Genomic DNA, 27,297 nt, shown 5'->3' with positions numbered 1-27,297 from the left:
GGGTTCTATAGTTTTCAAATTGGAGTGTTAGTCTTTGAAGACTTCTGACAGCATGTTCCACACCTCATCCCAATCAGATTTTGGAAGGCACTTCAGATTCGTAAACCTTGGGTCGAGTGCTATAGCTATCTTCAGAAATCTCATATTGGGGTTTTTTTTTGGTGTTTTGTCAAATCTGCAATAAGTGTTTTTAAATCGAACAACATATGCTGGGTTGTCATCAGAGACTGCCATAACACGACATATGTGGCAGAATGCAAGTAAAACCATGGAGCAAAAGACATACAATTCTTTTCCAAGGAGTTCAGTCATGAATTTAAATATTTTTTATTTTTTATTTTTTTAACTAGCATCAGCATGGAAGCATGTCCTCTAGACTAGTGGCTGAAGCATGAAGTGGCATACGGATGTTTAGTATATCTGGCACGTAAATACCTTGCAGCACTGGCCACAGAAGTGCCAGGCAAACACCTGTTCTCACTTTCAGGTAACATTGTAAAGAAGCAGCCAGCATTATGTCCTGTAAATGTAAACAAATTTGTTTGTTTTAGCGATTGAACAAGAAGTAGGACTGAGTGGACTTGTAGGCTCTAAAGTTTTACATTGTTTTGGTTCTGAGTGCAGATATGTAACAAAAAAAATCTAAATGTGTAAGTTGCACTTTCACAATAAAGCAATTGCACTACAGTACTTGTATGAGGTGAATTGAAAAATACTTTTTTGTTTCTTTTTACAGTGCAAATAACTATATTATTTCTAATTACAAAGTGAGCTCTCTATTTTGTATTCTGTGTTGTAATTGAAATCAATATATTTCAAAATGTAGAAAAAAATCCAAAAATATTTATAAGACATTTCAATTGGTATTCTATTATTGTTTACCAGTGTGATTAAAACTGCGATTAATCCTGATTAATTTTTAAAATCAGGTTAATTTGTTTTGAGTTAATTGCTTGATAACTGCAATTAATTGACAGCACTATTTTCATTATAAACTCAATTGTATAGTACTTAGTGTAGATTTTGAATTCATAGTCTCAAGTGAAGCTCTGAAAACTTAATGTTACTAAGTGTTCTGGTGAAAATTGACCTTTTGGTGTGTCTGTGACTGTCTCTACATATGTATGGCCCATGTTTATGTATTATAGTGACTGCTTAATGCTGCAGTAGTGCTCTTCTTACTTAGTCTTAAGTCTGCTGTGAAGACTTGAGTGTAGATAATTCAAGTTGGGCCAACTTTTCTCAGTTTAGGCTAACTCGAGGGAGAGCAGCCGCCCTGTGAAGAATATTTGAGCAGCCCAAAGTGATTCGATTAGTATCTGATGAGTTAGTCTTAAACACAAATTAGCACATCTTCCTTGACTGGTCTGTCAACCTGAGTTAAACACACCACGACAACTGAGTTAAGGGTTTTTATTTATGAATGGGATTGATAGCTTGATAGATGATGGCCAGAAAGGACCACTAGATCATCTGGTCTGACCTCCTGTATATTACAGACCATAGAATCATAGAATATCAGGGTTGGAAGGGACCTCAGGAGGTCATCTAGTCCAACCTCCTGCTCAAAGCAGGACCAATTCCCAATTAAATCATCCCAGCCAGGGTTTTGTCAAGCCTGACCTTAAAAACTTCTAAGGAAGGAGATTCTACCACCTCCCTAGGTAACGCATTCCAGTGTTTCACCACCCTCCTAGTGAAGAACTTTTTCCTAATATCCAACCTAAACCTCCCCCACTGCAACTTGAGACCATTACTCCTTGTCCTGTCCTCTTCTACCACTGAGAATAGTCTAGAACCATCCTCTCTGGAACCACCTCTCAGGTAGTTGAAAGCAGCTATCAAATCCTCTCTCATTCTTCTCTTCTGCAGACTAAACAATCCCAGTTCCCTCAGTCTCTCCTCATAAGTCATGTTCCAGACCCCTAATCATTTTTGTTGCCCTCCACTGGGCTCTCTCCAATTTTTCCACATCCTTCTTGTAGTGTGGGGCCCAAAACTGGACACAGTACTCCAGATGAGGCCTCACCAATGTCAAATAGAGGGGAACGATCACGTCCTTCGATCTGCTCGTTATGCCCCTACTTATACATCCCAAAATGCCATTGGCCTTCTTGGCAACAAGGGCACACTGCTGACTCCTATCCAGCTTCTCGTCCACTGTCACCCTTAGGTCCTTTTCCTCAGAACTGCTGCCTAGCCATTCGGTCCCTAGTCTGTAGCTGTGCATTGGGTTCTTCCGTCCTAAGTGCAGGACCGTGCACTTATCCTTATTGAACCTCATCAGATTTCTTTTGGCCCAATCCTCCACTTTGTCTAGGTCCCTCTGTATCCTATCCCTGCCCTCCAGTGTATCTACCACTCCTCCCAGTTTAGTATCATCCGCAAATTTGCTGAGAGTGCAATCCACACCATCCTTCAGATCATTTATGAAGATATTGAACAAAACCGGCCCGAGGACCAACCCCTAGGGCACTCCACTTGACACCGGCTTCCAACTAGATATGGAGCCATTGATCACTACCCGTTGAGCCCGACAATCTAGCCAACTTTCTATCCACCTTATAGTCCATTCATCCAGCCCGTACTTCTTTAACTTGCTGACAAGAATACTGTGGGAGACCGTGTCAAAAGCTTTGCTAAAGTCAAGAAACAATACATCCACTGCTTTCCCTTCATCCACAGAACCAGTAATCTCATCATAGAAGGCGATTAGATTAGTCAGGCATGACCTTCCCTTGGTGAATCCATGCTGACTGTTCCTGATCACTTTCCTCTCATGTAAGTGCTTCAGGATTGATTCCTTGAGGACCTGCTCCATGATTTTTCCGGGGACTGAGGTGAGGCTGATTGGCCTGTAATTCCCAGGATCCTCCTTCTTCCCTTTGTTAAAGATTGGCACTACATTAGCCTTTTTCCAGTCATCTGGGACTTCCTCCGTACGCCACGAGTTTTCAAAGATAATGGCCAATGGCTCTGCAATCACAGCCGCCAATTCCTTTAGCACTCTCGGATGCAACTCGTCCGGCCCCATGGATTTGTGCACATCCAGCTTTTCTAAATAGTCCCTAACCACCTCTTTCTCCACAGAGGGCTGGCCATCTACTCCACATGTTGTGATGCCCAGCGCAGCAGTCTGGGAGCTGACCTTGTTTGTGAAGACAGAGGCAAAAAAAGCATTGAGCACATTAGCTTTTTCCACATCCTCTGTCACTAGGTTGCCTCCCTCATTCAGTAAGAGGCCCACAAAATACCATTAGTATTTTGCCCAGTTGCCGCTGTAATGAGCTGGTAACTTGTCTGACTAAAACATGCAGAACATAGTAATCCCGCTGAAAGTGTGCCATTAATTTATAGAACAGATTTTTTCACTGAGCTGTACGTACTGCCCATCCTTTCCCCCTGCTCCCCGAGCGGCTACTATTAACTTAGAACCCAGTAATAAACATGACAAGTCCATTACGCTTGGATAGTCTCCCATTTTGCTGTAACAGGTCCTCCAAAATGGAAGAGAGATTCTTGAGAAATGAGAGGGCAGTTTGTATAAAATATTGTTCAAGGAACTGAAGAGTTTTGTGAATGTTGTTCACAGTTGAGGTAATTTCTGTCCAGAAGGCAATATTTTACAGCTATTGCTAGAAATGTCTGTTTATTCATCCTTTGTTTTTAGGAGCTTAAAGCAGTGAGAATACTTTCACCACTCTTTACCTGGCTTTTCTGAAACCTATGGAGTCATCTATTGCTTGATAGTTTAGAAAATAATAGCACCACTAAATTTGAATTTAGAAATTTAAAATAAGAAAAATGAATTAAATAGTTTGTGTATCATTATTACTTTTTTGGTTTTCCCTTTTAATTTCCTGGATAACAGGAAAATTGGGAGTGGTAATATTTGTTATACTCCTAATGCCATACACATTGATAGTCGATCACAGCATCTCTCTTCCCTCATTTGGCTTGCTGAAAAACAAATGGGATTCATATGTTCAGATAAAAATAATCTTTATAGTCCTTGCAAACACTAATTCTTATGAATACCCAGGGTTGAGAGTTCAATCCTTGAGGGGGCCATTTAGGGATCTGGGGCACCAATAAGGGACGGTATTTGGTCCTGCTGTGAAGGCAGGGGACTGGACTCAATGACCTTTTCAGGTCCCTTCCAGTTCTGAGAGATAGGTAATCTCCATATTAAATTAAATAGTAGCAGAAAATCATATTGAGAAAGTGATGTAGTAACATGTGGGAAATTATCCTTAGTGTTAGCAGTACAATGAGTAATTTTTCAGCAGTATGAGGGAATAACTATATGCGTGGTAGTTCTGAGCTACTATCTCTACAAGCACTAGTTTGTCTTTTCCATGACAGCAGCAGAACTTGAGTTATCAGGGCTGAGTGACGCTTTCTCCACACTTCCTGTGCATGGAAATTTCTCATACCTGTCCCTCTATGTAGGATCTGTGGAGGAGCAGGGCTGTATGGAACTGGGGTGCCCAACACTGTGGATATATATTAAAACAATTTTAACTTTAGAGTCAGGATGAGATTCCCCACCAGCACCCACTTTGCATGGGGATGGAGGAACTTATTTTTCTTGAAACACACATTCTTCTGGACAGCAGTAAAATCTAATCTACCCCCTACTTGTTTGATTGTGACGATTCTGCTGTGTTAATCGGTAAAGCATCCCTTAGCAAGAGCTCAACTTTTATCCTACTGTGTAGACTATTACTGACTTTATCCACACTTACTGGTCTAATGCATGGACTGCAGTCTCCAGGCCACCATATATATTGTGAAGAAGCCCCTCCTTCCAGAGAGCTTGAGGTGCCTTTCCCGTGTTGCCAACTCTTATGATCTTATCCTGAGTCTCACAGTATTTGATGTTTTTTTCTTAAAGCCCCTGCTCCTGGAGTCATGTGATTTACATGAAAATCTTATCTATCGTTTTTTAAAAAAAATCAATGCTAAATTTATAGCCCTCATGATTGTAGAGAAAAGCTTGAAATCATGAAGTGAGTGTACCCTAAAGGATCAGGTAGCATAAGTCAAGTGAACCCCCCCACCCAATGTAGTAATTTAAAAAGAAAGTCTAATTTCTGAGACAATCGTGTGTGTGAGAGAAATATGGAGAGATGATTTTTCAATGCTTGGGCTTGCCAATACTGTCCTTCCTTGGGGCTGAGCCCTAGCAGCGTGCTTGGGAGTCTCAAGGGTATACATAGGTGAAAAAGAATACAAGTTGAAAGTCCTCTGATTTCATTAACTTTTTCACAGGATTTTAAGAGTCTGGCACAGTCCCCTGGTTGAAGGTCAAGGAAAAAAGTCTTTCATTAATGGTTCCAGCTCCCTGCATTCTAATACACTGAATTTTAATATAATTGAAAAATTAGAGAATTAACTGGCAGAGCAAAGCGAGGCCTTATGCTCAATTTGATGGCAATTCTTTGTTTGTGTCTGGATGTAATGCAATAACTTCTGAAGATGGCATCCAATCAGTTCCACACTTTAAGGGATTGTTATAGGCATTAATGGGTAGAACCTTACTGATTTTAGTAAAAATTGGAAAACAGTAAGGGGAAATGGGGGACATGAAACACTTGGTGGCAGATCTATCAGCTTCAACCATGTCTATAAATACCTATTGATCAAATAGCTGGTTGATGGCAGCCCACAACACCCCTCCCCCAATCCCAGCTCTGCCCAGCATCCCAATACAGTTAAGTGTTGATGCTCTGAATGACTTATCTCCCAGAAAGGGGGAAAAATTGGGAGCACAGAGAAGTCTTGACATGAGGGGGTAGCTAAGACTATTGCAGGGAGTCCCTGAAACAGCAGGTGATGGAAGGGTATCACACAAGAAACGTGTGTGTTTGGGTGGTGGGAATAAGGAGCCCTTGATGTGTTCAATTAGCTCAGCCTACAAAAGGAACAAAGTGTACAAGATTCTAGTTATGTATGGGTGTTTTTGTGTTGCCTGATGATCCTATGTTTTCATTTTTTACTCATGGGGGCATTCTGCACCAAAAAAATTAAATTCTGTGCACAATATTTTAAAATTCTGCAAATTTTATTTGTCAAAATAACACTACATAATCATGCCAGTTTCAATTATTTTGGTAATTTATTCCAAAATACCTGTCTGCAAGTATGTCTGTAACAATACAGATTTCAGAGTAGCAGCCGTGTTAGTCTGTATTCGCAAAAAGAAAAGGAGTACTTGTGGATCTTATGCTCAAATTGGTTAGTCTCTAAGATCCACAAGTACTCCTTTTCTTCTTGTAACAATACAGACACACACAAAAATTCCCCCAGGAGTAGAGAGTTAAACAAACCCCTATGACAGCCCAGTTCCTATTTCTCTGTCCCCTTCCTAAGCCCAGCTGAGGGGCCAGACACCCACAATCTTATGGAGGGTGAAGGTGCTTGAGCCTAAAGTAGGACATGTGTTTGCAGTGGTGCTCAGTCCCACCACAAAATACCCGTGATAGCCATGTGTACACACAGCCTGAAGAGTGGTCTTGTCATGGATTTTCAGGAAATCTGAAGTGGTGTGTGTTCAGTCCATTGTCCAGCCTGTTGTCAAAATTTTAAGAACTTTTGCTGAAGTGTACTGCATGAAAACCAACATACAAGGTCAGAAAGCATGACTTGTGGCTTGGCTGCTTGACTGATTAAAAATTAGGTTCTCTTTTCTTGTCATGATTGAGGGTGTCTGTATAGAACTTAGAATAGTTTGTGTCAGATCCCAGCAGTTGTTTCTAGTGATCTTTTCCTGACACAATGTGTCACTTATTGCTGCATAACTAATAAAGCTGATATTCTTGTCTACAGCAACAATGGTTATGTGGTGAGAAGAGTTTAATATTGAGAGCATATTAAGATGACATTTTCGAAGTGTAAATTATAGCACTCTTGTGAGAGACTGAAAGGTGATCACTTCCCAGGCATGTTTCCTGTGCTCAGAACATTTGCCTCTTTTCTAATTTAGTTTTAAATTATTTTGAAAAATCTATTAAAATAACACTACATGAAGTGATTATTAATTACATATTCCACAAAGGGTATTAAACCTGGAGTCTAAAAATTTAATACAAGAAACACCTTACAGAGAACTTCCATGCTTCATATCAGTCTTTCTGTTAGTGTACCCTGGGATCTGAAGCTGAAACTAAAAGAGCAAAATCTGTACAATATTGAGATCTCAAATGCAATTTAAATATAATTAAAAACAAATCAGTAATTTAAATGTTAACATTCTGAAAGCTTAGAGATGGTAATTCGCAGTTTCTCCTGAAGTTGTGTTGTCTTTCTGTGATATGGCCTGATCCAGAATAGATCATGATGGCTTTTGCACTTTATGCCTGCCTAGATTTTGTGACACCCATTGCTATTTATGTCCAAGCATCTTGCTGAATGGGAACTAAACAAACAGAGTTTCTCTCTCAATCTTTTCCTTTTTTCTTCACTGCATTCTTATCTCTCTCTGTTGCATCAGGTCATGCATCTTGGTAACTCTTGTGTCCTACCTGCATCTGTCATCTGGTCTTCTTTTCCGACTGTGGCTTCAAGCAGCCAAGAAGTTTGGCATTTCAATTTGTTGCCTATTGTGATGGGAATCTACTGGAACAGTGGTTTTCAACCTGTGGTCCATGGACCCCCTGAGGGTCCACTCACTATGTCTAAGAGGTCCGCAAAAGGTAACTTTGAAAATAAAGTTTCAGATCCCAGAAAAGGCATTCAATTTTTTGATCAATCAAAAGTATGTGAATACCCCCACTTACAGGTCAAAACCGGAAGTTCTGCTGTCACCATAGAAGCCCACACTTCTCATGCTGTGTCAATTGCCGTGCCAAGCACATGCAAATGTTTAGTTTAATTCTGTTCAGTCAGTTTTCAGTCTAACACTTCATTGGTACGGGTCTGCAGAAGACAGGTTGAATTTCCAAAGGGTTCTGCACCTTTATTCAAAAATTTTGTTAGTGGTCTGCACAGGGCCAGCTCGACAGCTTTTGCCGCCCGAAGCAATGAAAAAAACTGCTGCTGCGGACGGCAAAGGGGAGAAGCTGCCGCTGAATTGCTGCCGTGGCCGGATGAACTGCTGCCCCTTTCTAACTGCCACCCCAAGCACCTGCTTGGAATGTAGGTGCCTGGAGCTGGCCCTGGGTCTGCAAATGAAGACAGGTTGAAAACCACTGCACTTGAGGGATTAAGTCTGCACTTAATGCCAGACAAGGAAGGGGATTTTTAGAAGCAGCATTCTGGAGAGACTTGAAAAGGAGGGGGGAGGGTAAGAGGTGCTGTTTGTGGGAGATACTATGTCACCATATGTTTATGCAATATGTTTGTGCACTGAGGGGAGTAGGGGGCTCTGATTCTGATTGGGACATCTGGGCAATACCTAAGTATAAATAAAGGATGTACTAACAGAGGTTAAAGATGACTAGGGCTTGGGAAAATGATGTAGTCATGAGTATAATTGAAGAGTAGAATTTTTTGTATGTTTTGAATGAAGAAACTACAGAAAACTTGATTGGAATTTCTATGGACAGAAATTCCATGTTTGAATAATATGAGTATAGCAATATACCACTGACTGTCCGACCAGGAAGGTGATGGTGATTGTGAAATGCTCAGGGAGGTTAGAGAGGCTCCAAAAAGAGAGAACTCCTTAATAATTAATAATGGGGGATTTCAGCTATCCCCATTTTGACTGGGTACGTGTCACCTCAGGACAGGATGCAGAGATAAATTTTCTATACACCATTATGACTGCTTTTTGGAGCAGCTAGTCCTGGAATCCAGAAAGGGAGAGGCAATTCTTTATTTAGTCTGAAATGATGCACAGAATCTGGTCCAAAAGTGAATATGGTTGAATCGCTCAGTAATAATGACCATAATGTAATGATGAAATTAATTCTTTGGAATGCCAAATAAACCTACCACAGTAGTATTTAACTTCAGAAAGGGGGACTACACAAAAATGAGGAAGCTAGCTAAATGGAAATTTAAGAAGAATGATTACAAGAGTGACATGCCTGCGAACTGCATGGAAATGTTTTAAAAATGCCATAATAAAGACTCAAACTAAATATATATACCCCTGCTCCAAAAGCAAGAGGATCCAAAAAAATGCCACCGTGCTTAAACAGAGTAAAAGAGATGGATAGATACAGACATTCTTTAAAAATTGGAAGTCAAATCCTGCTGCGGAAAAGAGAAAGGCAAGTCAACTGTAAAAGTATAATTAGGCAGGTTAATAAATAATTTGAAGAGCAACTAGCAAAAGGTACCAGGAAAGGGTTTTTTAAAGTACATGAAAACCAAAAAGCCTGCCAACCATTCAGTGGTGGCCACTGGATGGTTGAGGTACTAAGTGAGCACTCCAGGAAGACACAGCTGTTGTGGAGAAGTTAAATGAATGCTTTGCATCAGTCTTCACTAAAGAGGATATGAAGGAGATTCCCACACCTGAGCTACTGTTTTAGATGACAGATCCAAGGAACTGTGCCTGAATGAGGTGTCAGTAGAGAAGGTGTTGGAACAAATTGATAAATAGAACAGTAGTAAGTCCCCAGAACCATAGGGTATTCACTCAAGAGTTCTGAAGGAAATCAAATATGAAATTGCAGAACTGCTAACTATGGTATGTAACCTCTCTCTTAAATCAGCCTCTGTACCAGATGCTGGAGGATAGCTAATGTACAGCTGATTTTTTTTTTTAAATAAAAAGGCTCCAGAGGCATTCATGGCAATTACAGGTGGGGAAGCCTAACTTCAGTCCCGAGCAAATTGGCTAAAACTATAGTAAAGAACAGAATTATCAGGCACGTAAATGAACGCAGTATGTTGCGTAAGAGTCAACACTGCTTTTGTAAAGGGAAAGCATGCCTCACCAATTTATTAGAATTATCTGAGGGGGGTCAACAAACATGTGGACAAGGGTGATCCAGTGGATATTGTATACTGGACTTTCAAAAGGTCTATGACAAGGTCCCACACTAAAGGCTCATAAGCAAAGTAAGGAGTCATGGGATAAGAAGGAAGGTCCTCTCATGGATCAGTAACTGGTGAAATGGAGAAATAATGTTAGTTTTTCACAAAGGATAGAGATAAATAGCAGGGTATCCCTAAGGATCTGTATTGGGATCAGTGCTGTTCAACACATTCAGAAATGATCTGGAAAAGGGGGTAAACGGGTGGCAAAATTTGCAGATAAGTATCTTGAGTAATTCTGTATCAAGTCCAAAGCTGACTGCAAAGAGTTACAAAGGGATCTCACAAAACTGGATGACTAGGCAACAAAATGGTAGATGAAATTCAGTGTTGATAAATACAGTGTAATGCACATTGGAATACATACAAAATGATGGGTCTTGCTACTCAAGAAAGAGATCTTGGAGTCATTGTGGCTAGCGCTCTTAAATCATCTGCTGAATGTGCAGCAGCAATCAAAAAAGCTAACAATGTTAAGAACCCTTAGGAAAGGGATAGGTAATAAAACAAAATATATAATAACATTGTTGGTATTCCCACACCTTGATTACTATGGATAGTTCTGGTTGACCCATCTCAAAAAGATATATTAGAGTTGGAAAAGGTACAGAGAAAGGCAACAAAAATTATTAGGGATATAGAACAGCTTTCACGTGAGGAGAGATTAAAAGGACTGGGATGGGACTGTTCATCTTAGAAAAAAGACTAAGTGAGGATATGATAGAGGGCTATAAATTATGGTGTAGAGAAAGTGAAGAGAGAAATGTTATCTACCCCTTCACATAACACATACATCAGGGGTCACTCAATGAAATTAATAGGCAGCAGGTTTAAAACAAACATAAGGAAGCAGTTCTTCACACAACGCACGGTCAATCTGTGGAACTTGTTGCCATGGGATGTTGTGAAGGCCAAAAGTATAAATGGGTTAAAAAAAGGAATTAATTCATAGAGGATAGGTTAATAGATGGCTGTTAGCCACAATGGTCAGGGATGCAACCCCATGGTCTGCATGTCCCTAAACCTCTGATTGCCAGAAACCGGGAATGGATGACATAATTGCCCTATTCTGTTCATTCCTTCTGAAGCCTCTAGCATTGGTCACTGTTATGTTGTGGCCTGAACGTGAAGGGGGAGAGAGCGGGGAAAATTAAAAATTCAGCAGTGTTTGCATTCCTAAGTGACAAAGAAGATGATTTTAGTGTAAACACCAGATAGGAAGTAGAAGGAAATATCAAGTACTCAAATTTAGACCACATTTAGCTTGAGCCGTTAAAGATGTGATTTAAGATCCACAGCCTGAGATGCAAGATGAAAGGGAGCATACATCAGCATGGCTGTACTTCATTTACTTGTGTCTGTATGAAGATCATTAATACATTTTGCACAGGTTTGGATAATAGGCTTTAATTACTGGAGCTTGTAGCTTTTGCTTCATCTACTGGTATATTCCACAAAAGAGCACAAAATTATAATAATCATATAAAAATCTCAGGAGATTCTAGGAAATTAAAATATAAAGCATATCCTTCCTGTGATTATAAGTGGGGTGACCAAACTTACTAGCCCTCCGAGCCACATATGACAGTCTTCAGAAGTTCAAGAGCTGGGGCACACCTGCTGGGGGTAGGGGCTTCAGCCATGCTCCTCCTGAAGTCCCGAACCCTGGCAGGTGTGCCCCGCAGGGCTGAAGCCCTAAGACACCCCTCCCTGCAAGGCAGAGGTCCTGAGTTTCCCCCACCCCCGAGTCTGGTAGGTGAAGAATGGGGGGCGGGGGGGATGTGGAGAGCTCCATGAGCCACACTTTAATGGTAAAAGAGGCACAGTTTGGCCACCCCTGGATTATAAAGTTGGTGCTAAATTACTTGAACCCTGGTGTTAAAATCCTTGGTAGATTCTAATCTCAAAATGTTTTAGTTTACCATACAACTGATGATAGCGAGACCATTGTAGTTGCTGGGTTGCTAGGTAGAGCTGGGCATGGTCATGATAACAACCTTCACGCTTTTACAGTGCCTTTCATCCAAGTACCAGTACTTTGCAAACATTAATTAAGCCTCACAACACCCTTATGATGAAGATAGGTGATCAGCATTAAATTGACAATTACCATTTGCAGGCAAAATTAATTTAACTGCAGTGTTCATAACATTCTTGTACTCAGAATGCAGGGTATTGAAAATACCATGGTAATTGTAAGTTTTAATGGCAGCCATTGTATCTTGTAATCAGTGGAGAAAACTGAGATAGAAAGGTTAAATGGTTTACCTCAGGTCATGCAGCAAGTCGTGCCTTACTGGAATCCAGAACTTCTGAATTCTAGTCCCTTGCTCTCGCACTAAACCCGTGCTGCCTCCTGTATCTAATAAGTGATAGTCCAAAGTGTTTGAACTCTACTTCAGTGTCTTTTCGTTAAATATTCTAAGCTCTGAGTGTAATGCGTGACTTCTGATTTCCACCTAGACAGAATAATTTTCCTAAAGTGCCTTTGTGTCTCTCAGTAAACTGAACATTTATAACTTGGCATGGGATCAAAATATAAATTTTTTTAAAAGAAAAGGAGGACTTGTGGCACCTTAGAGACTAACCAATTTATTTGAGCATGAGCTTTCGTGAGCTACAGCTCACTTCATCAGAGGCATTCAGTGGATGCATCCGATGAAGTGAGCTGTAGCTCACGAAAGCTTATGCTCAGATAAATTGGTTAGTCTCTAAGGTGCCACAAGTCCTCCTTTTCTTTTTACGAATACAGACTAACACGGCTGCTACTCTGAAACCTGTCATACATTTCTTTTTTGTGATTTCATAATGATGAGTACATGATTGGCCTTGTTCAGTGTGAACAGAAAAATTAAAGCCTCCTTAAACTGAGCCGTTTGAAGTATCGCAGCTTGAAACAATATATTCTCTATTTTCTCATTAGGCAATGAGTCAAGGCTTATATAATTCTGGGATATTGTGCTGCCTCAAGTATGAGGCCAATTGCCGTGAACCTCCTAAGGAGCGGGAAAGTCCCAGCATGACGCATGCCATGGAGTGTCTCAGGCTGATTTTATTATTCCAATATTTCATTCTAAATTAGAGATCCAGAGTTTTTTAAAAACATAATTTAGTTATAACTATATTATTGCACAAATCTGAAGTAAAAATAAATAGATTTACTAAAGTGTTTTTTAGCCTTATGTATGAAGCTTCTTTCCCACTGTACTGTAGTCCTGTTTCTAACTCTATTGATCAGGTTGTCTTACAAAATGAAAATTAAATGCACATGTGAGAGATGCAGCTGGCAGTATGTGGATCTCCACTTCCTCCCCACAGGACAATTCTTCAGGTAATCAGACTGCCAGGAAAACAGCGTCTAGGGGCAGCTGTTCTGCACATTTTGGTGAATTCAGCTTATTTTAACATGAATATTGCCATTATCAGACTCAGAAGCATTAGGTTAAGCATCTGGGAATTTGGATGCTTATCTGAACTTATGAACCTTAGCTCACCTCCACCTCCCTGGGCCTGAGTGTGAAGCCGCCGCCTGCTTCTCAGCCCGCCCCGGCTTCCCACGCGAACAGCTGATTCGCGGGAAGGTGGGGGGCAGGCGGAGAAGCAGAGAGGGGTGGCGCGTTCAGGGGAGGAGGCGGAGCGGAGGTGAGCTAGGGCCAGGGATAGGGCTGGGAGCTGCCAGTGGGTGCTCTGCACCCACCAAATTTTCCCCTTGGGTGCTCCAGCCCTGGAGCACCCATGGAATTGGCGCCTAAGGCGCCACTTTTGGCCGGTTAAATTTAGAAGCCCTTTTAGAACCAGTTGTCCCTTGCGGAACAACCGGTTCTAAAAAGGCTTCTAAATTTAACAACCGGTTCTAGCTCACCACTGAATGTATCCATGATAATAAGTCTGTATAGTTTGTGTGTGTGAAGAGGTTGACAGAGAATACTTGACCCTGAAAGGTAAAGGTGCGTGGGGAATAGTGGGGGGAGAGGTTTTTTTTGTTTGTTTTTGCTTTAGATTGTAATAATTTTTTTTTTAACACCTCACAACTCCCTGACTGCCTTTTGTGATTTTTTTCCCCTACCTCCGGGGGGCTTGCCAGCCACTGGCTGAGAAACCTAATAAGATATTTTTATGTCCCCAATGATATATGAGCACCTTATAATCTTTAATGTATTCATCCTCACAACACCTCTGGGAGGTAGTGAAGTATAATTATTGCTACATTACTCATGGAAAATTGAGGCACAGAGAGGCTAAGTGACGTGCCCAAGGTCATGAAGCAAGTATGTGGTAGAGTAGGGAATTAATGCCCAAATCTCTCAAGTCATAGGCTAGCACCCTGATGACTAGACTATCCTTTCTTTTTAATATAGTATGAGCTCCTCTCATACTGCCATGGCTGTAGTCATTTTCTTTAACCCCTCTCCCCCAAAAAAAGAATGGTAGGGGAGAAGATAATTCAAGGGCCCTTCTTCAAATGATTATCTGTCTGCACCCGTAACCAACCCCATGCCTCTGAACATAATTTAATACGGACATTGGTGATATCTGATACTTGTTGATAATGAAAAATGAAAAGTGAATGTATTTTTAACACTGGTATGAATTCAAAATTTTTCTTCTGGATTATGTGACAAGATACAAAATGTGTAAAGAGCTATATGGCACTTTTATATTTCATGTGTTTCATTTGGCACTGAATGGTTGAAATATCTCTCTAAAATCTTTTTACCAGCATTAGGAAATTGAAATCCTGATGGGTCAGTCAGTGAGTAGTGTTAAGAGAGGTATTGATATATTTCTGCTAATTTAATTAGCCGTGGATTGGGTTGTCATGCTGAGAGCGTCATAAGCATTTACCCATCATAACAAAATATTTTTTCAATGCCACTCTATTATTAAATAATTTGTATTCCTCACTCAAGCTTTTGAAGGCTTCCAGCAGGTGTGTAAAACTAACTTCCATATTAAAGATAACTTGGAGCTCTTAGTGTAGTGAATCAGCCAGACAGCAGGGTACTCATGAATCATGTTGCTTTCCAGAGTATGAGAATGTAACTTTTTCTGGCAAAGATGTTCAAGTCCGGTGTTGTAACCCCTTTCATAGTGTGTGCCTATAACGATAAGCCAAAATGGCATCTGCAGTGTTAAGATATAGTTATACACCTCAGACGCACTCTGAGGCATAAGAACAAAAGGAGATTACCTTCTGTCACCCAAAATATACACTAGTACAAAACCTCTTGCAACTGAAGTATGGTTACTTAATATAAAAGCTTTTACAACAAATAGAAGATTTTTTCCCCCTAAATACATTGCATTAAACCCTCAGAATTATGCAAAATAGTTTATAGAAAAAACAGAAAAGAGTAATATAACCTATATATTTTGAAATGTTTTTATTACTAATTCTAATGTCCTGGACACATTCGTCCTCCTTTACTCCAGGTGTCCTTTTTGACTCTATTTCTGTAATAAAACTGAAATGGGGAGCTATTCAATACCCTTGTTCTAAGCCTCAGTCCTACAAGGGATGTTGTTTTTGTGGATGCAGACTAACATGGCTACCCCCTGATACGTGACTTCAGTGGGACCCTCCAAGAGTCCTTCCACTTGGATTCCATTGCACGGTCTAAGCACTAGTTTTTATGCTAGAAGGTGTCTGTTAGCTTTTATTTCGCATTTTGTCATCTAAGAGGCTGAAATGCTGTTTTTTAAAACTTGCCACTTCTTTCCTTGTACCCAGTCCTCTTGGTTTTCCCCTCTCTACAGAAGTAATGGAATATTAACTGTATTATACTGTTCAGTCACTAGGTGGCGCTCTGAAACATACCCTGTCTGAGCATACAACAGATCTACCTAGCAGTACATTAAAGGATCTTATAGTGAACACATCTGGTATGTATCTCTCTGAGAAGGAAGCACTGACCAGTCCATATCTGGTACAGAAGCCTGGCCTGCTAGTAGAAGCATAGACTTTAAGGTCAGAAGGAACCATTATGATTGTCTAGTCTGACCTCCTGCACAACGCAGGCCACAGAATCTCACCCACCTACTCCAGTAACAAACCCCTAACCTATGTCTGAGCTACTGAAGTCCTCAAATTGTGGTTTAAAGACCCAAGATGCAGAGAATCCTCCAGCAAGTGACCCGTGCTCCACGCTGCAGAGGAAGGTGAAATACCCCCAGGGCCTCTGCCCTGGAGGAAAATTCCTTCCCGACCCCAAATATGGCGATCAGCTAAACCCTGAGCATGTGGGCAAGACTCATCAGCCAGACACCCAGGAAAGAATTCTCTGTAGTAACTCAAATGGTGTCAAAGTTAACTAATGCCAGAGACAACAGAAATAGAAGGAAAGCAACAATAAAGATTACAAACAGAAGGAAAGCAAAAAACTTTGTAGGATCTTATCAATATGCCACTTAGTTCCCCAGAGAACTTCCGTTTTGACAAACCTTCCCAATGGACTGACTAGAAGCAGTATTTTGCAAGATTTTGAATTGCTACAGAACTCCATAAGGAAACTGGAAATATTCAGGTATTCTCTGTAATTTATACTATGGGTAAGCATGCAGAGCATATCTTTAAATCTTTTGCTTTTACTTAACCACAGTCAAAAAGAGGACTATGAAAGGGTTCTGGCTTTTTTGATTCATACTTTATACCTTGGAGAAATGTGGTTTATGAAAGAGAGTGTTTTTGCCAGAGAATTCAGGAACCAAGAGAAAATGTTAATCTTTTAGAAGAGTTTCATATGTGTTGGCTGAAAACCATGTTTTTTGGGAAATGGATGAACATCAGAGAGAGGCTAAATATAGGTCTTGCAGACAGGAACCTTTAACAGCAACTAAAATTTAAGACAGACTTAACCCTAAACACAGCTGTCCAAATAGCAAAGACTGAAGTTGTGAAATAGCAGAACAAACCTGAAAAGCAAGAAACTCATTGAGAAGCTGTAAACAGATGCAGCATGAGTTATAAAAATAATTATCACATGACCCCTTTGGCTAAGAGGGGCAAATTCCAGGCAAACTACAAAGCCTTTCACAATAAATGTACAAGGTATAGAAAATTTCATAGCTCAAAAGACGTGTGTCCAACCAAAGGTGAAATATGTAATAAATGTGCAAAATATGGACATTTTGCAGCTGTTTGCTGTACTAAAACAATGAGACAGCTAACTACAATTATAGATAATCAAGAGCCATTATTTCGGATATCTATCACGTGATGGTATCTATCACATTATGACAGAGCCTGCCTGGAGAATTAAACTCAATATTCATAGAAAGACTATTGAGTTTAAAATGGACTCAGGAGCAGATATGACTATCATCTCAGAAGGGACTTACAATCACATTCAACTCCACCCAAAGCTGAAATCCCCTGACACAGACTTGATATCTCTCTGGAGGTATTCTGAACTGCATGAGCCAGTTTACTGCAGAAACAATTTACAAAGAAAAGTTATGCATTAAGAATGTATGGAATGAAAGACCTACAGTCTTCCCATTGTATTTGGGGATATTGGACTTATGAAAGGAGATCCAGTACAAATAACCTTAAGAGACAATGTTGAACCATATAGTGTACATACACCATACTATATATTCCTATTATTCATAAAGTGGAAGGTGAATTAAAGAGAATAGAACAGATTGGCATTATTGAGGAAAATCTGAGTCAACAACATGAGGTGCCCGAATGGTACTGATTATTTTAAAAAAAGGAAAAATATTAGTGTGCCTATTAAAAGACTTATTGAAGTAGTTGTGAGAAAAATATTTCCTCCCCACACTGGATAACTTCCTCCCTAAAGTGAAAAGAGCTATAGTATTCTACAAGCTGGATGCCTTGAGCAGATTCTGACAAATTCCTTTAGCCAATGAGTTCTAAACTGACTACATTTGTCACACTGTTTGGGAAATTTTGCTTTTGAAGATTACCTTTTGGGATTACAGTGCACATGAAACTTTCCAAAGAAAGATGGCAGAACTGTTGATGCAACACAAATGGAGTTGTAATTTTCACGGACAATAATTTGATATACGATATTTGATGGAAGAACACAACAAAATCCTCAAAGAAATTCTAAGTGTTATCCGTCAGTCTGGACGGAAGATAAACAAGGAAAAGTGCATTTTCCACCTATTCCAAATTGAGTTTTTTGGATAAACAATAAACAACGATGAAATCAGGCCTAGCCCTGAGAAAGTAAAAGCAATTCAAGAATTGAATGTACCAGAACTGAGCTGTGTACTGGGGATGACAAATTACCTTGATCAATACCTATAAGACCTTTCTGTAGTGACAAAACCACTGAATGAACTGTTTAAAGTCCAACACATTGTGGCTATGGGGGTCAAATAAAAATTGCCTTCAAAAATGGTAAAAAATTATCTCAACAGCTCCAGTTCTCAGGTATTATAGTGTGATGAAACCCACAATGGTCAGTGTAGATACAGGTTTCAGAGTAACAGCCGTGTTAGTCTGTATTCACAAAAAGAAAAGGAGTACTTGTGGCACCTTAGAGACTAACCAATTTATTTGAGCATGAGCTTTCGTGAGCTACAGCTCACTTCATCGGATGCATACAAGCAGGCATGGCCTAGGTGATATATAGTTGCAATAACATGGATTTGAGTGGAAGCCAGTTGCATTTTGTTCTCGTGCACACCCAGAAGCAGAAAAACTGTGCAGATTGAAAAGGAGTGCCTGGCAAGTGTATAGGCATATGAGAACTTTTACACATCTGTGTGGATTGGATTCTTTTGCACTGATAACAGACCATAAGCCGCTTGTAGCCCTAATCAACAGAAAAGTATAGGATCAAGCACCGTTGAGATGCTGATGTGTTTTGATCAGATTAATGTTTAATACATTCCTGGGAAAAGTCTGCTGGTAGCAGACACTCCTGTCGCAGAGCTGAGCATCACGCTCAACTAACTGGGAGCACAAAGTTGACGTAAAGGTTTACATGGATTATTTGAATTTATACAGATCAGAGTCAGAAAAGAAACTACACCCATTACCACAAGCAACCTTGACAGACACACAACTTCCAATGTTCTAAGTTTCATTAGAATCAGCTGGCTCAAATGGCTAAAGGACACTAAAGAAGTGATAAGAGACTACTTTGCAGCATGTGGACAATTAGGCGACTCAAATGAATTAATGTTTAAAGGTGATTGCATCGTAATTCCAAACGAAATGAGAGGAGAAATCCTAAACCTCATTCATGAAGGACATCAAGGACTAATTAAATGCCATGAACAGGCTAACCAGTCAGTATAGTGGCCAGGTATCAGCAAGGACACAGACAATGAGGTGTCTGCATGTGGACATTGCAGAACCAACAGACCAACACAATGCAAGAAACATTTAATAACATCTCTACCAGACGGATCTCGGAAAAGACTAGCTGCAGATTTCAGAGGACATTGTTACTAGATCTTAGTGGACTATTTTTCCAGGTATATAGGAATAACATACTTAAAAGACGTAACATGTCTTAGTATTATTGAGAAACTAAAATGCAAAACTAGTGATGGACTATGAACCAGTTTACTGCAGCTGAGTTTGTCAATCCAAACTAAATATGATTTTTGATCATATTGATAGCAGCCCACATTGCCCACAAACAAATGGAGAGATTGAGAAGAACTCTACAGACAGCCAAGAAAATCCTACGTTAGAAAGAGCCATTCCTTGTTCTTCTGAGCTACAGATAACACTGTAGCAGCTAGTGGATAAAGCCCAGCAGAAATCCAGATGGGAGGACAACTATTCCAATGAAATTCTTTTCTAATCTCTGAAGTGACCGCACATGAAAAGAGTAGCCAAATCAGATAAAAAGGCAAAAAAAGCTTATGAATGCTTTTATGACAGATGTCACTCAGCTAAAGAACTGCTGATTCTAGAACCTGGTGACTGTGTTTTGTGTCAAACTGTATGGAGAAAAAGGATGAACTCAGCTCTTATGAAAAGAATTCATCGCCCAGATCATGTGATTGAGAGTGGCAAGTTCAACAGAAACTGACATCTATAGTTTGTTCCTTACAAAGAACAATCAACAGAGCAAACTATACAGATGGCAGATTCAGAATAATCTGAATGATTTAAAGATTTAAATGATTTAAAGATTCCAAACCAACTAATGGACAGTCAGATGACCAAGATTTTACACATCCAGGTCATGTAATTGGATAACTGTATGATTCAGAGATACTTAAGACTGATCTGTACTGAACTTTAAAGATAGCATGATAGTGTATATTTTGTAAAATGTTGTAAATAGTTAGAATGTAAAACTTTAGGGGGGAGATGTAATGGGATATTAATTCGTATTCTATTGTTTAGTCACTAGATGGCACCATGTATAACATACCTTATCTGAGCATACAACAGGTATACCTGGCAGTACATTAAAGGATCTTATAGTGAACACATTTGGTGTTTATTGCTCTGAGAGAGAAGCTCTGTGGCCAGTCCATATCTGGTACAGCTGAACCTGCTAGTAGCAGCCCTGCAATCTACCTTGAATATGGTGTATGTGATGACATAGACTCTTTGTTTAGCTCAGCTGGGAACTCTGAAACCTCTTCTAATTCAGTTTTAAATAGCTAATCTATAAAAGCAACCTGACTGCTCCTTAAGCACTGCCAAAAGGAGGGAAGAGGAAAATGAGACAAAGTAATTACAATGGCTGTAGGAATTTTATGTTAAATTTTGGTGATGAGGTGCCATCTGTGTGCTAATGAGACATAGTGCATGGCTGTGACCTCATCAAAAGGCTCAGCCACCGGTTCAGAGTGGAGCTTTGCCTTTGGACACAGTTTATTCTGTACCCGCATAGTGTATTTCACTGTGCTCCATTTAAACAAGCTTCAATAGAAATATTCCCCTTCTCTCCCCTGTCCCAAAAGTATCTTTAATTTTAATAAACCATACATAACCTAGAGCCACTAGCTGTCACTGGTTGTTTCTTTCTGCCAGAAAGTACTTTTATGTTCCTTGGAAACTACACCATAAATTTGCGTGGCATATTCAGAATTTCTGATTATGTACGATACACAGATCTGCTGTTGATATGCCATGAAGTTCCTTTTTTATACATGTTTTTCAACTTTAAAAAAATGTTTTAGATCTCTTATTCCAAATTATTTGTTTGGAAGCGTTCCCTAATTCATGGGAACCATTAGATACATTATGATAGGGCAAGAGATGACCATGTATTATCAGAAATACAAGGTTGGGTATTTTGGCTAACATTTTTCATTGCAATGGTCTGAATTGCACCTTATAAATTTAAATCCAGACAGAACTTTCTCTTTATTCCATATGAGATAGCTAAAGCTCAGAAAGCAGTTGTACAATGAATCTTAAATTCTGTTAAACATAAATGAAATTCCCCACCCATAAGGGGAATGGCGGTGATTTTTTCCAGAAGTGGAGAGCACTCAGTTTCATTTGAAGCCAGGGAGAGCTGTGGCTGCACAGCATCAGGCCCTATGTGTTAATCGAAGCTTTCAATACTTTGCTAATGGTTGTCATGTATCAATTTAGATTATAAATGTATGACTCTGTTGCACTCCAATTCAGTTTCATGTGGTACTGTACCTGCTTGTTTTCTCTTGAACTGAAACTATAAATATATTTGCTTATATTTTAGGGTTATCTTTAGTTCACCTTAGATGATTTTTGCTTAAAAATCTGTGATTTGTTTCATGATGCCAGACTCTTTTTAAATTCCTTTATGTATTGTGAATCTGTGAATATTCACAAACATGGTAATTATTATTACTTCCGAATACCTGTGTCCATCTGCTTCAGATAACTGTTCTCTAGCGCTTATTAGCAGTGCAACAAAATGCTGCTGTTAGTTTTCTCCGTTGGAACTCAGCAATCAAGTGCTTACAATTTGTTGTCACATTTATTATATACTGTACTTTAATGCTTCATGACTACAGAGAATGTTGTGTACAGCTGTGTAAATTTAATCCATCACTTTTTTCTTGTAGGTGTGGCTTCCATGACAGTACCAGTATACATCGCAGAGGTCGCTCCACCCCACTTAAGAGGCAGATTAGTTACCATTAATACTCTCTTCATCACAGGAGGGCAGTTCTTTGCGAGTGTTGTTGATGGAGCCTTCAGCTACCTCTCAAAGGATGGATGGAGGTTTGTAAATTCTTACATTTAAAAGTGAAAATAGCGTTGTCATGACTTGGGAAGGAACTAGATCAGTGGTCCCCAAACTGTGGCGTGCGCCTCCCTGTGGGGCCATGGAGGAACAATATGGGGGGAGGGGATGCGGCGGGGTCTTGGCCAGCCCCACAGGGGGGCAGGGAGGGAGTGCCACACAGCCCTGCTCTGCCCCCAATGCTGTTCCAGTCCTAGCCCGTCCCCCACCCCCGGGCCCCAGCTGCTGGCCTTGCTTCTGCCCCTAGCTGCAGCCCTGACCTCAGCCCCTGGTTTTCGGCCTGGCCACAGCTCTGGCCCTAGCCTCTGCCCCCTTACCCCAGTCCACACTCCCCCTGCCCCCCCCCCCCCCAGCCTCTGGTGTTACTCTGGGTTTTCAGAACCCAAAACAGTGGTAGCTTAACTGTTTCGCTCCAGGCGGTATCAGGAATAAATCAGTGGGAACACAGCTATTGTGTCTGATAAAATGATTAATACGAGCAAATGTGCTCTTATCTAAAACTACAATTTATTAGATATTAAACACACACAGACATAAGCAATAGTTTGGGACTTCCCAGCTATAGTTACCTACAGTCTGAGATGGTTTTGAATAATCACCAGTCGGACTTCCAGGAGCCCTCTTTCTGTCTAACTGATGGGGAGTTTAGATGTCAGTTCCTTGCTCTGAGAAAAGCTTCCTTGGACTACTCCGTTATTTACTTTTACCTAATCTTTTATAGCTAACTTTAATAAAACGCATAACCTTATAGTGACTCCTAATGAGTCAGCATAATAACCTCTATTGGGTCATCTATTCTTCTAATTTCAACAAATTTATCATTATCTCAAAACAGGTCTAGTATTTCTAGCCATAACAATAATATGTCAGGAGGAGGACGACGTGAAAAGTTCAGGGATCACTGAACTAGATAGATAAATGAAAGAATTCTAAATTGTTGATAGCTACCATAATTCATGTTTATAAAACAAAACTATTTTGATAGTTTGCATTCCCCTACTGCCCTGCCCCAATACTCCTGATCTCCCCAGAAGCATTCATATGTCTAAATTCTCCCCCCAAATACTTTATTCTCCTCCAAAATAAAATTGCCACCCAGGACTCATAAATTGTAGTAATCTCCAGCCACTCTGTCCAAAACTCCTTTTGTTTTAGGTGGGGATTTGAGGTTAATTTAACCGTAGGTTAATTGAAGGGTAAATTCACAGCCATCAGTGAGGTCTGTGACTCCTCCAGTCATTAGTAGCCTCAGTTTAACAGTACAAGGTATCGGAAGAAGACTTTTTTTTTGGATAGGGTGGGGTGGGTTTGTAACTTGGGAACCTCTCAGTCAATTGACCCCAAATTTTAATAATTAATGCTATGCCGCACCCCCAAAGGGCACACCAAACTTCAAATGATTAATTGTATTGTTTGGATTTCAGAGCACTTCCAAGAGTAAATTTTAAAGCTATGTGCTATAGGGTTTCCATTCTTCCTGTTTTATATAAATAGTGGGAATGGAAACCCTCTAGCCATTTTTCTGTATTGATCCATGCACAGGGTAAAATATGTAAGTTTTCTTAAATACTCTTTTCAATTTGGGCCCCATGAGGATTCTGTGGGTGCCATGCACTACCTTGAGTAAAATGCGACAGATTGAGACCTTTTTGATCTGCTTCACATCAATAGTTTAATCTCTAATTCAGGCAAAAAAATCCCACCTAAAAACATTTTAAAAAAAGGCTGTTTTTCTGATCCCCTGGCTCTACTGATTCACATTTGGGTTACTAACTTTACCAGGCACACTTCTGAGGCATACCCAAATTTCAAAGAAATCATATAATATCATGGTTGGAAGGGACCTCAGGAGGTCATCTAGTCCAGCCCCCTGCTCAAAGCAGGACCAATCCCCAACTAAATCATCCCAGCCAAGGCTTTGTCAAGCCTGACCTTAAAAATATCTAAGGAAGGAGATTTCACCACCTCCCTAGGTAACGCATTCCAGTGCTTCACCACCCTCCTAGTGAAAAAGTTTTTCCTAATATCCAACCTAAATCTCCCCCACTGCAAATTGAGACCATTACTCCTTGTTCTGTCATCAGCTACCACTGAGAACAGTCTAGATCCATCCTCTGTGGAATCCCCTTTCAGGTAGTTGAAAGCAGCTATCAAATCCCCCCTCATTCTTCTCTTCCGCAGACTAAACAATCCCAGTTCCCTCAGCCTCTCCTCATAAGTCATGCGTTCCAGACCCTAATAATTTTTGTTGCCCTTCGCTGGACTCTCTCCAATTTATCCACATCCTTCTTGTAGTGTGGGGCCCAAAACTGGACACAGTACTCCAGATGAGGCCTCACCAATGTTGAATAGAGGGGAACGATCACATCCCTCGATCTGCTGGCAATGCCCCTACTTATACATCCCAAAATGCCATTGGCCTTCTTGGCAACAAGGGCACACTGTTGACACATATCCAGCTTCTTGGCCACTGTTACCCCTAGGTCCTTTTCTTCAGAACTGCTGCCTAGCCATTCGGTCCCTAGTCTGTAGTGGTGCATGGGATTCTTCTGTCCTAAGTGCAGGACTCTGCACTTGTCCTTGTTGAACCTCATCAGATTTCTTTTGGCCCAATCCTCTAATTTGTCTAGGTCCCTCTGTATCCTATCCCTACCCTCCAGCATATCTACCTCTCCTCCCAGTTTAGTGTCATCTGCAAACTTGCTGAGGGTGCAATCCACACCATCTTCCAGATCATTTATGAAGATCTTGAACAAAACCGGCCCGAGGACCAACCCTTGGGGCACTCCACTTGCTACTGGCTGCCAACTAGACATGGAGCCATTGATCACTAACCATTGAGTCCGACAAACTAGCCAACTTTCTATCCACCTTATAGTCCATTCATCCAGCCCATGCTTCTTTAACTTGCTGGCAAGAATACTGTGGGAGACTGTGTCAAAAGCTTTGCTAAAGTTAAGGAACAACATGTCCACTGCTTTCCCTTCATCCACAGAGCCAGTTATCTCGTCATAGAAGGCAATTAGATTAGTCAGGCATGACTTGCCCTTGGTGAATCCATGCTGACTGTTCCTGATCACTTTCCTCTCCTCTGAGTGCTTCAGAAATCTGACTATTTTAGAGGATTTAGAATACCTTTAAACAGAGGTCATGGCACAACCTTAGCTATAGTGGCGCTGCTGCTCTACTATAATGAAGCCAGCTAGCCTCTTGCATTTAAAATATATTAAAGTAAATATTGACTCCTTAAAAAGGCAGTCTCCAAATAACTGTGGCACTTTAAAGATTACATTTGAACGTATGCCTAATAGTCTTGTTTGAGCAATAGTTATCTATTGAGAATTGGATGTCATTGTACTCAAGGGCAGCATTCTGTTTAAACTGTGGATTGAGAATATGTTAGCTAATATTTTTTGTTCCACTTTCTGGATTGAGTTTCTCTTTTAGTTTTAGTCCATTGAGCTTTGATTGAGTGTCCTTCCTAAAGGGCTGTATATTTCAAAAGAGTAAAATAGAAATGATGTATACAAACAGAATGTATTAAATTCTTAGCTTAATGCATTATAACTCTGGCTTTCTTTTTAAAAGGTGACTTATAAATGTGTTCACGTAGGATAATTAAAATTGACTACCCATTAAAAGATCATTCTAATCTTTAGGAACTTTTTTAAGCAAGTGGGGGGTTCCTTAGAAACTTCTGTTGCGGAATAGGGGTGCATTGATTGCAGAGTCTTCAAAAGAATGGACACCTAGACTGTTTGTGTCTGTATTTCATAGCTTTTCAATTATATCACTGTGGAGCTTTACTAATTGTCATTTAAATACAGATTTCAAAAGTCAGCAAAGGAATCCTTTCCCTTCACCTAAATACTAGTGTATAAAGGAACAGAAAGGCCTTTTACTGGTATAAAGCATTTCTTTCTAAGTCTCTTGACTGATCACAGTTACATCTGAGCATGAAACAGTGATCGTTGTCACAATATTGGATTACGTTTTAAGAGTGCAATATTGCAAGTATACCTAGGTATGGAGGAGGGATAGGATATACATATAGAGCAATAAATTTATAGGCAGGCTAAACATTACCTATTATTAAGGTTGCCCCAAACTTCTCATTATAAGAACCTGTTTTCAGCTGCTTTTAACTTTGCCAAAACTAACTGTTTGGACTGAAATTTCCATGCAAAGTGTCTGCCTCAGGCAGAATTTTTTTTTTTCTTTTCATTTCAGCCAAAACAATTCAGCCTTTTCACAAAATGAAGCGAGGGAAAAAATACATTGTCCAACCTTAATTCAGCCTCCTTGTGTGCCTTATGAATAATCTTTAATAATGTAATCCACAGGACCCCTGCTTTATTCAGGTCACAGGGTTGACAGTGCTCGTTTAGTAAGCAGCTATTCACAGCGTTCTGTTGTCTCCTCACTGATCAGTGTGTAATACCATGCCTTAATTACTGTACGCTAGTCAAACTCAGCCCTGAAGGCAGAACTGTTAATTTCCTCACAGTCTCTTCTATGGTGCTCATCGTTATAGTGTCTCACAAATATTAATACATTTCTCGTCACAACACTCCTGTGAAATGAGGGGGCATTCATTTTACAGATGGAGAACCGAGGCACAGAAAGGTTAAGGTAAAAAACATCCACTTATTTTGGGTGCCAAATTTTGAGATCTGCAGGCCTTATTTTTCAGAGTAAATAGGATTACATAGTACTTTATATATTCAAAGTACAGCTCTTCTTGACTTCAGTTAATGCAAATTACACCCCGATGGCTCAAGTTGGGCACCCAAAAAATGAGGAACATACAGTTAGTGACCACCTGTGAAAAGTTGGTTTATGTGACTTGTTTAGCATTATGTAGAAACTCTGTGGCAGGAGTAGAGAATCCAGCTCTTAAGGGCAGAATTCAACTGCTTTAATCCTGAGATCCACTTTTCTTTCCCTGCAGTCCCTGCCTTATTCAATACACATGAATATTTCTGTAGAAAATTAGGTGGGGTCCTATTGACGACAACCTCCTTCAATACACAACCATGATTGATCCCCTTAGCATGGTCTATCCTGTGCATGGAATTAGGCAGGGGTCCTCTGGGAAATATAGTATGTGATATTT

General features: G+C 40.1%; 1 protein-coding gene across 1 annotated transcript in view; it reads left to right on the top strand.

The window, feature by feature from the left end:
• The window catches only part of SLC2A13 (solute carrier family 2 member 13), a 326,327-nt gene that overhangs the window by 52,735 nt on the left and 246,295 nt on the right, over nucleotides 1-27,297 (top strand). Inside the window, exon 2 of the mRNA XM_084616563.1 lies at nucleotides 22,000-22,159. Coding sequence (XP_084472689.1) covers nucleotides 22,000-22,159 — 160 coding nt within the window. The remainder of the gene's footprint in view (nucleotides 1-21,999; nucleotides 22,160-27,297) is intronic.

This window comes from Lepidochelys olivacea, assembly GCF_965140295.1.
Source record: "Lepidochelys olivacea isolate rLepOli2 genome assembly, chromosome: 1".
Lineage (NCBI taxonomy): Eukaryota > Metazoa > Chordata > Testudines > Cheloniidae > Lepidochelys > Lepidochelys olivacea.
Note: the sequence above shows the minus strand (reverse complement) of the source record. Positions and strands in the feature narration are given on the sequence as shown.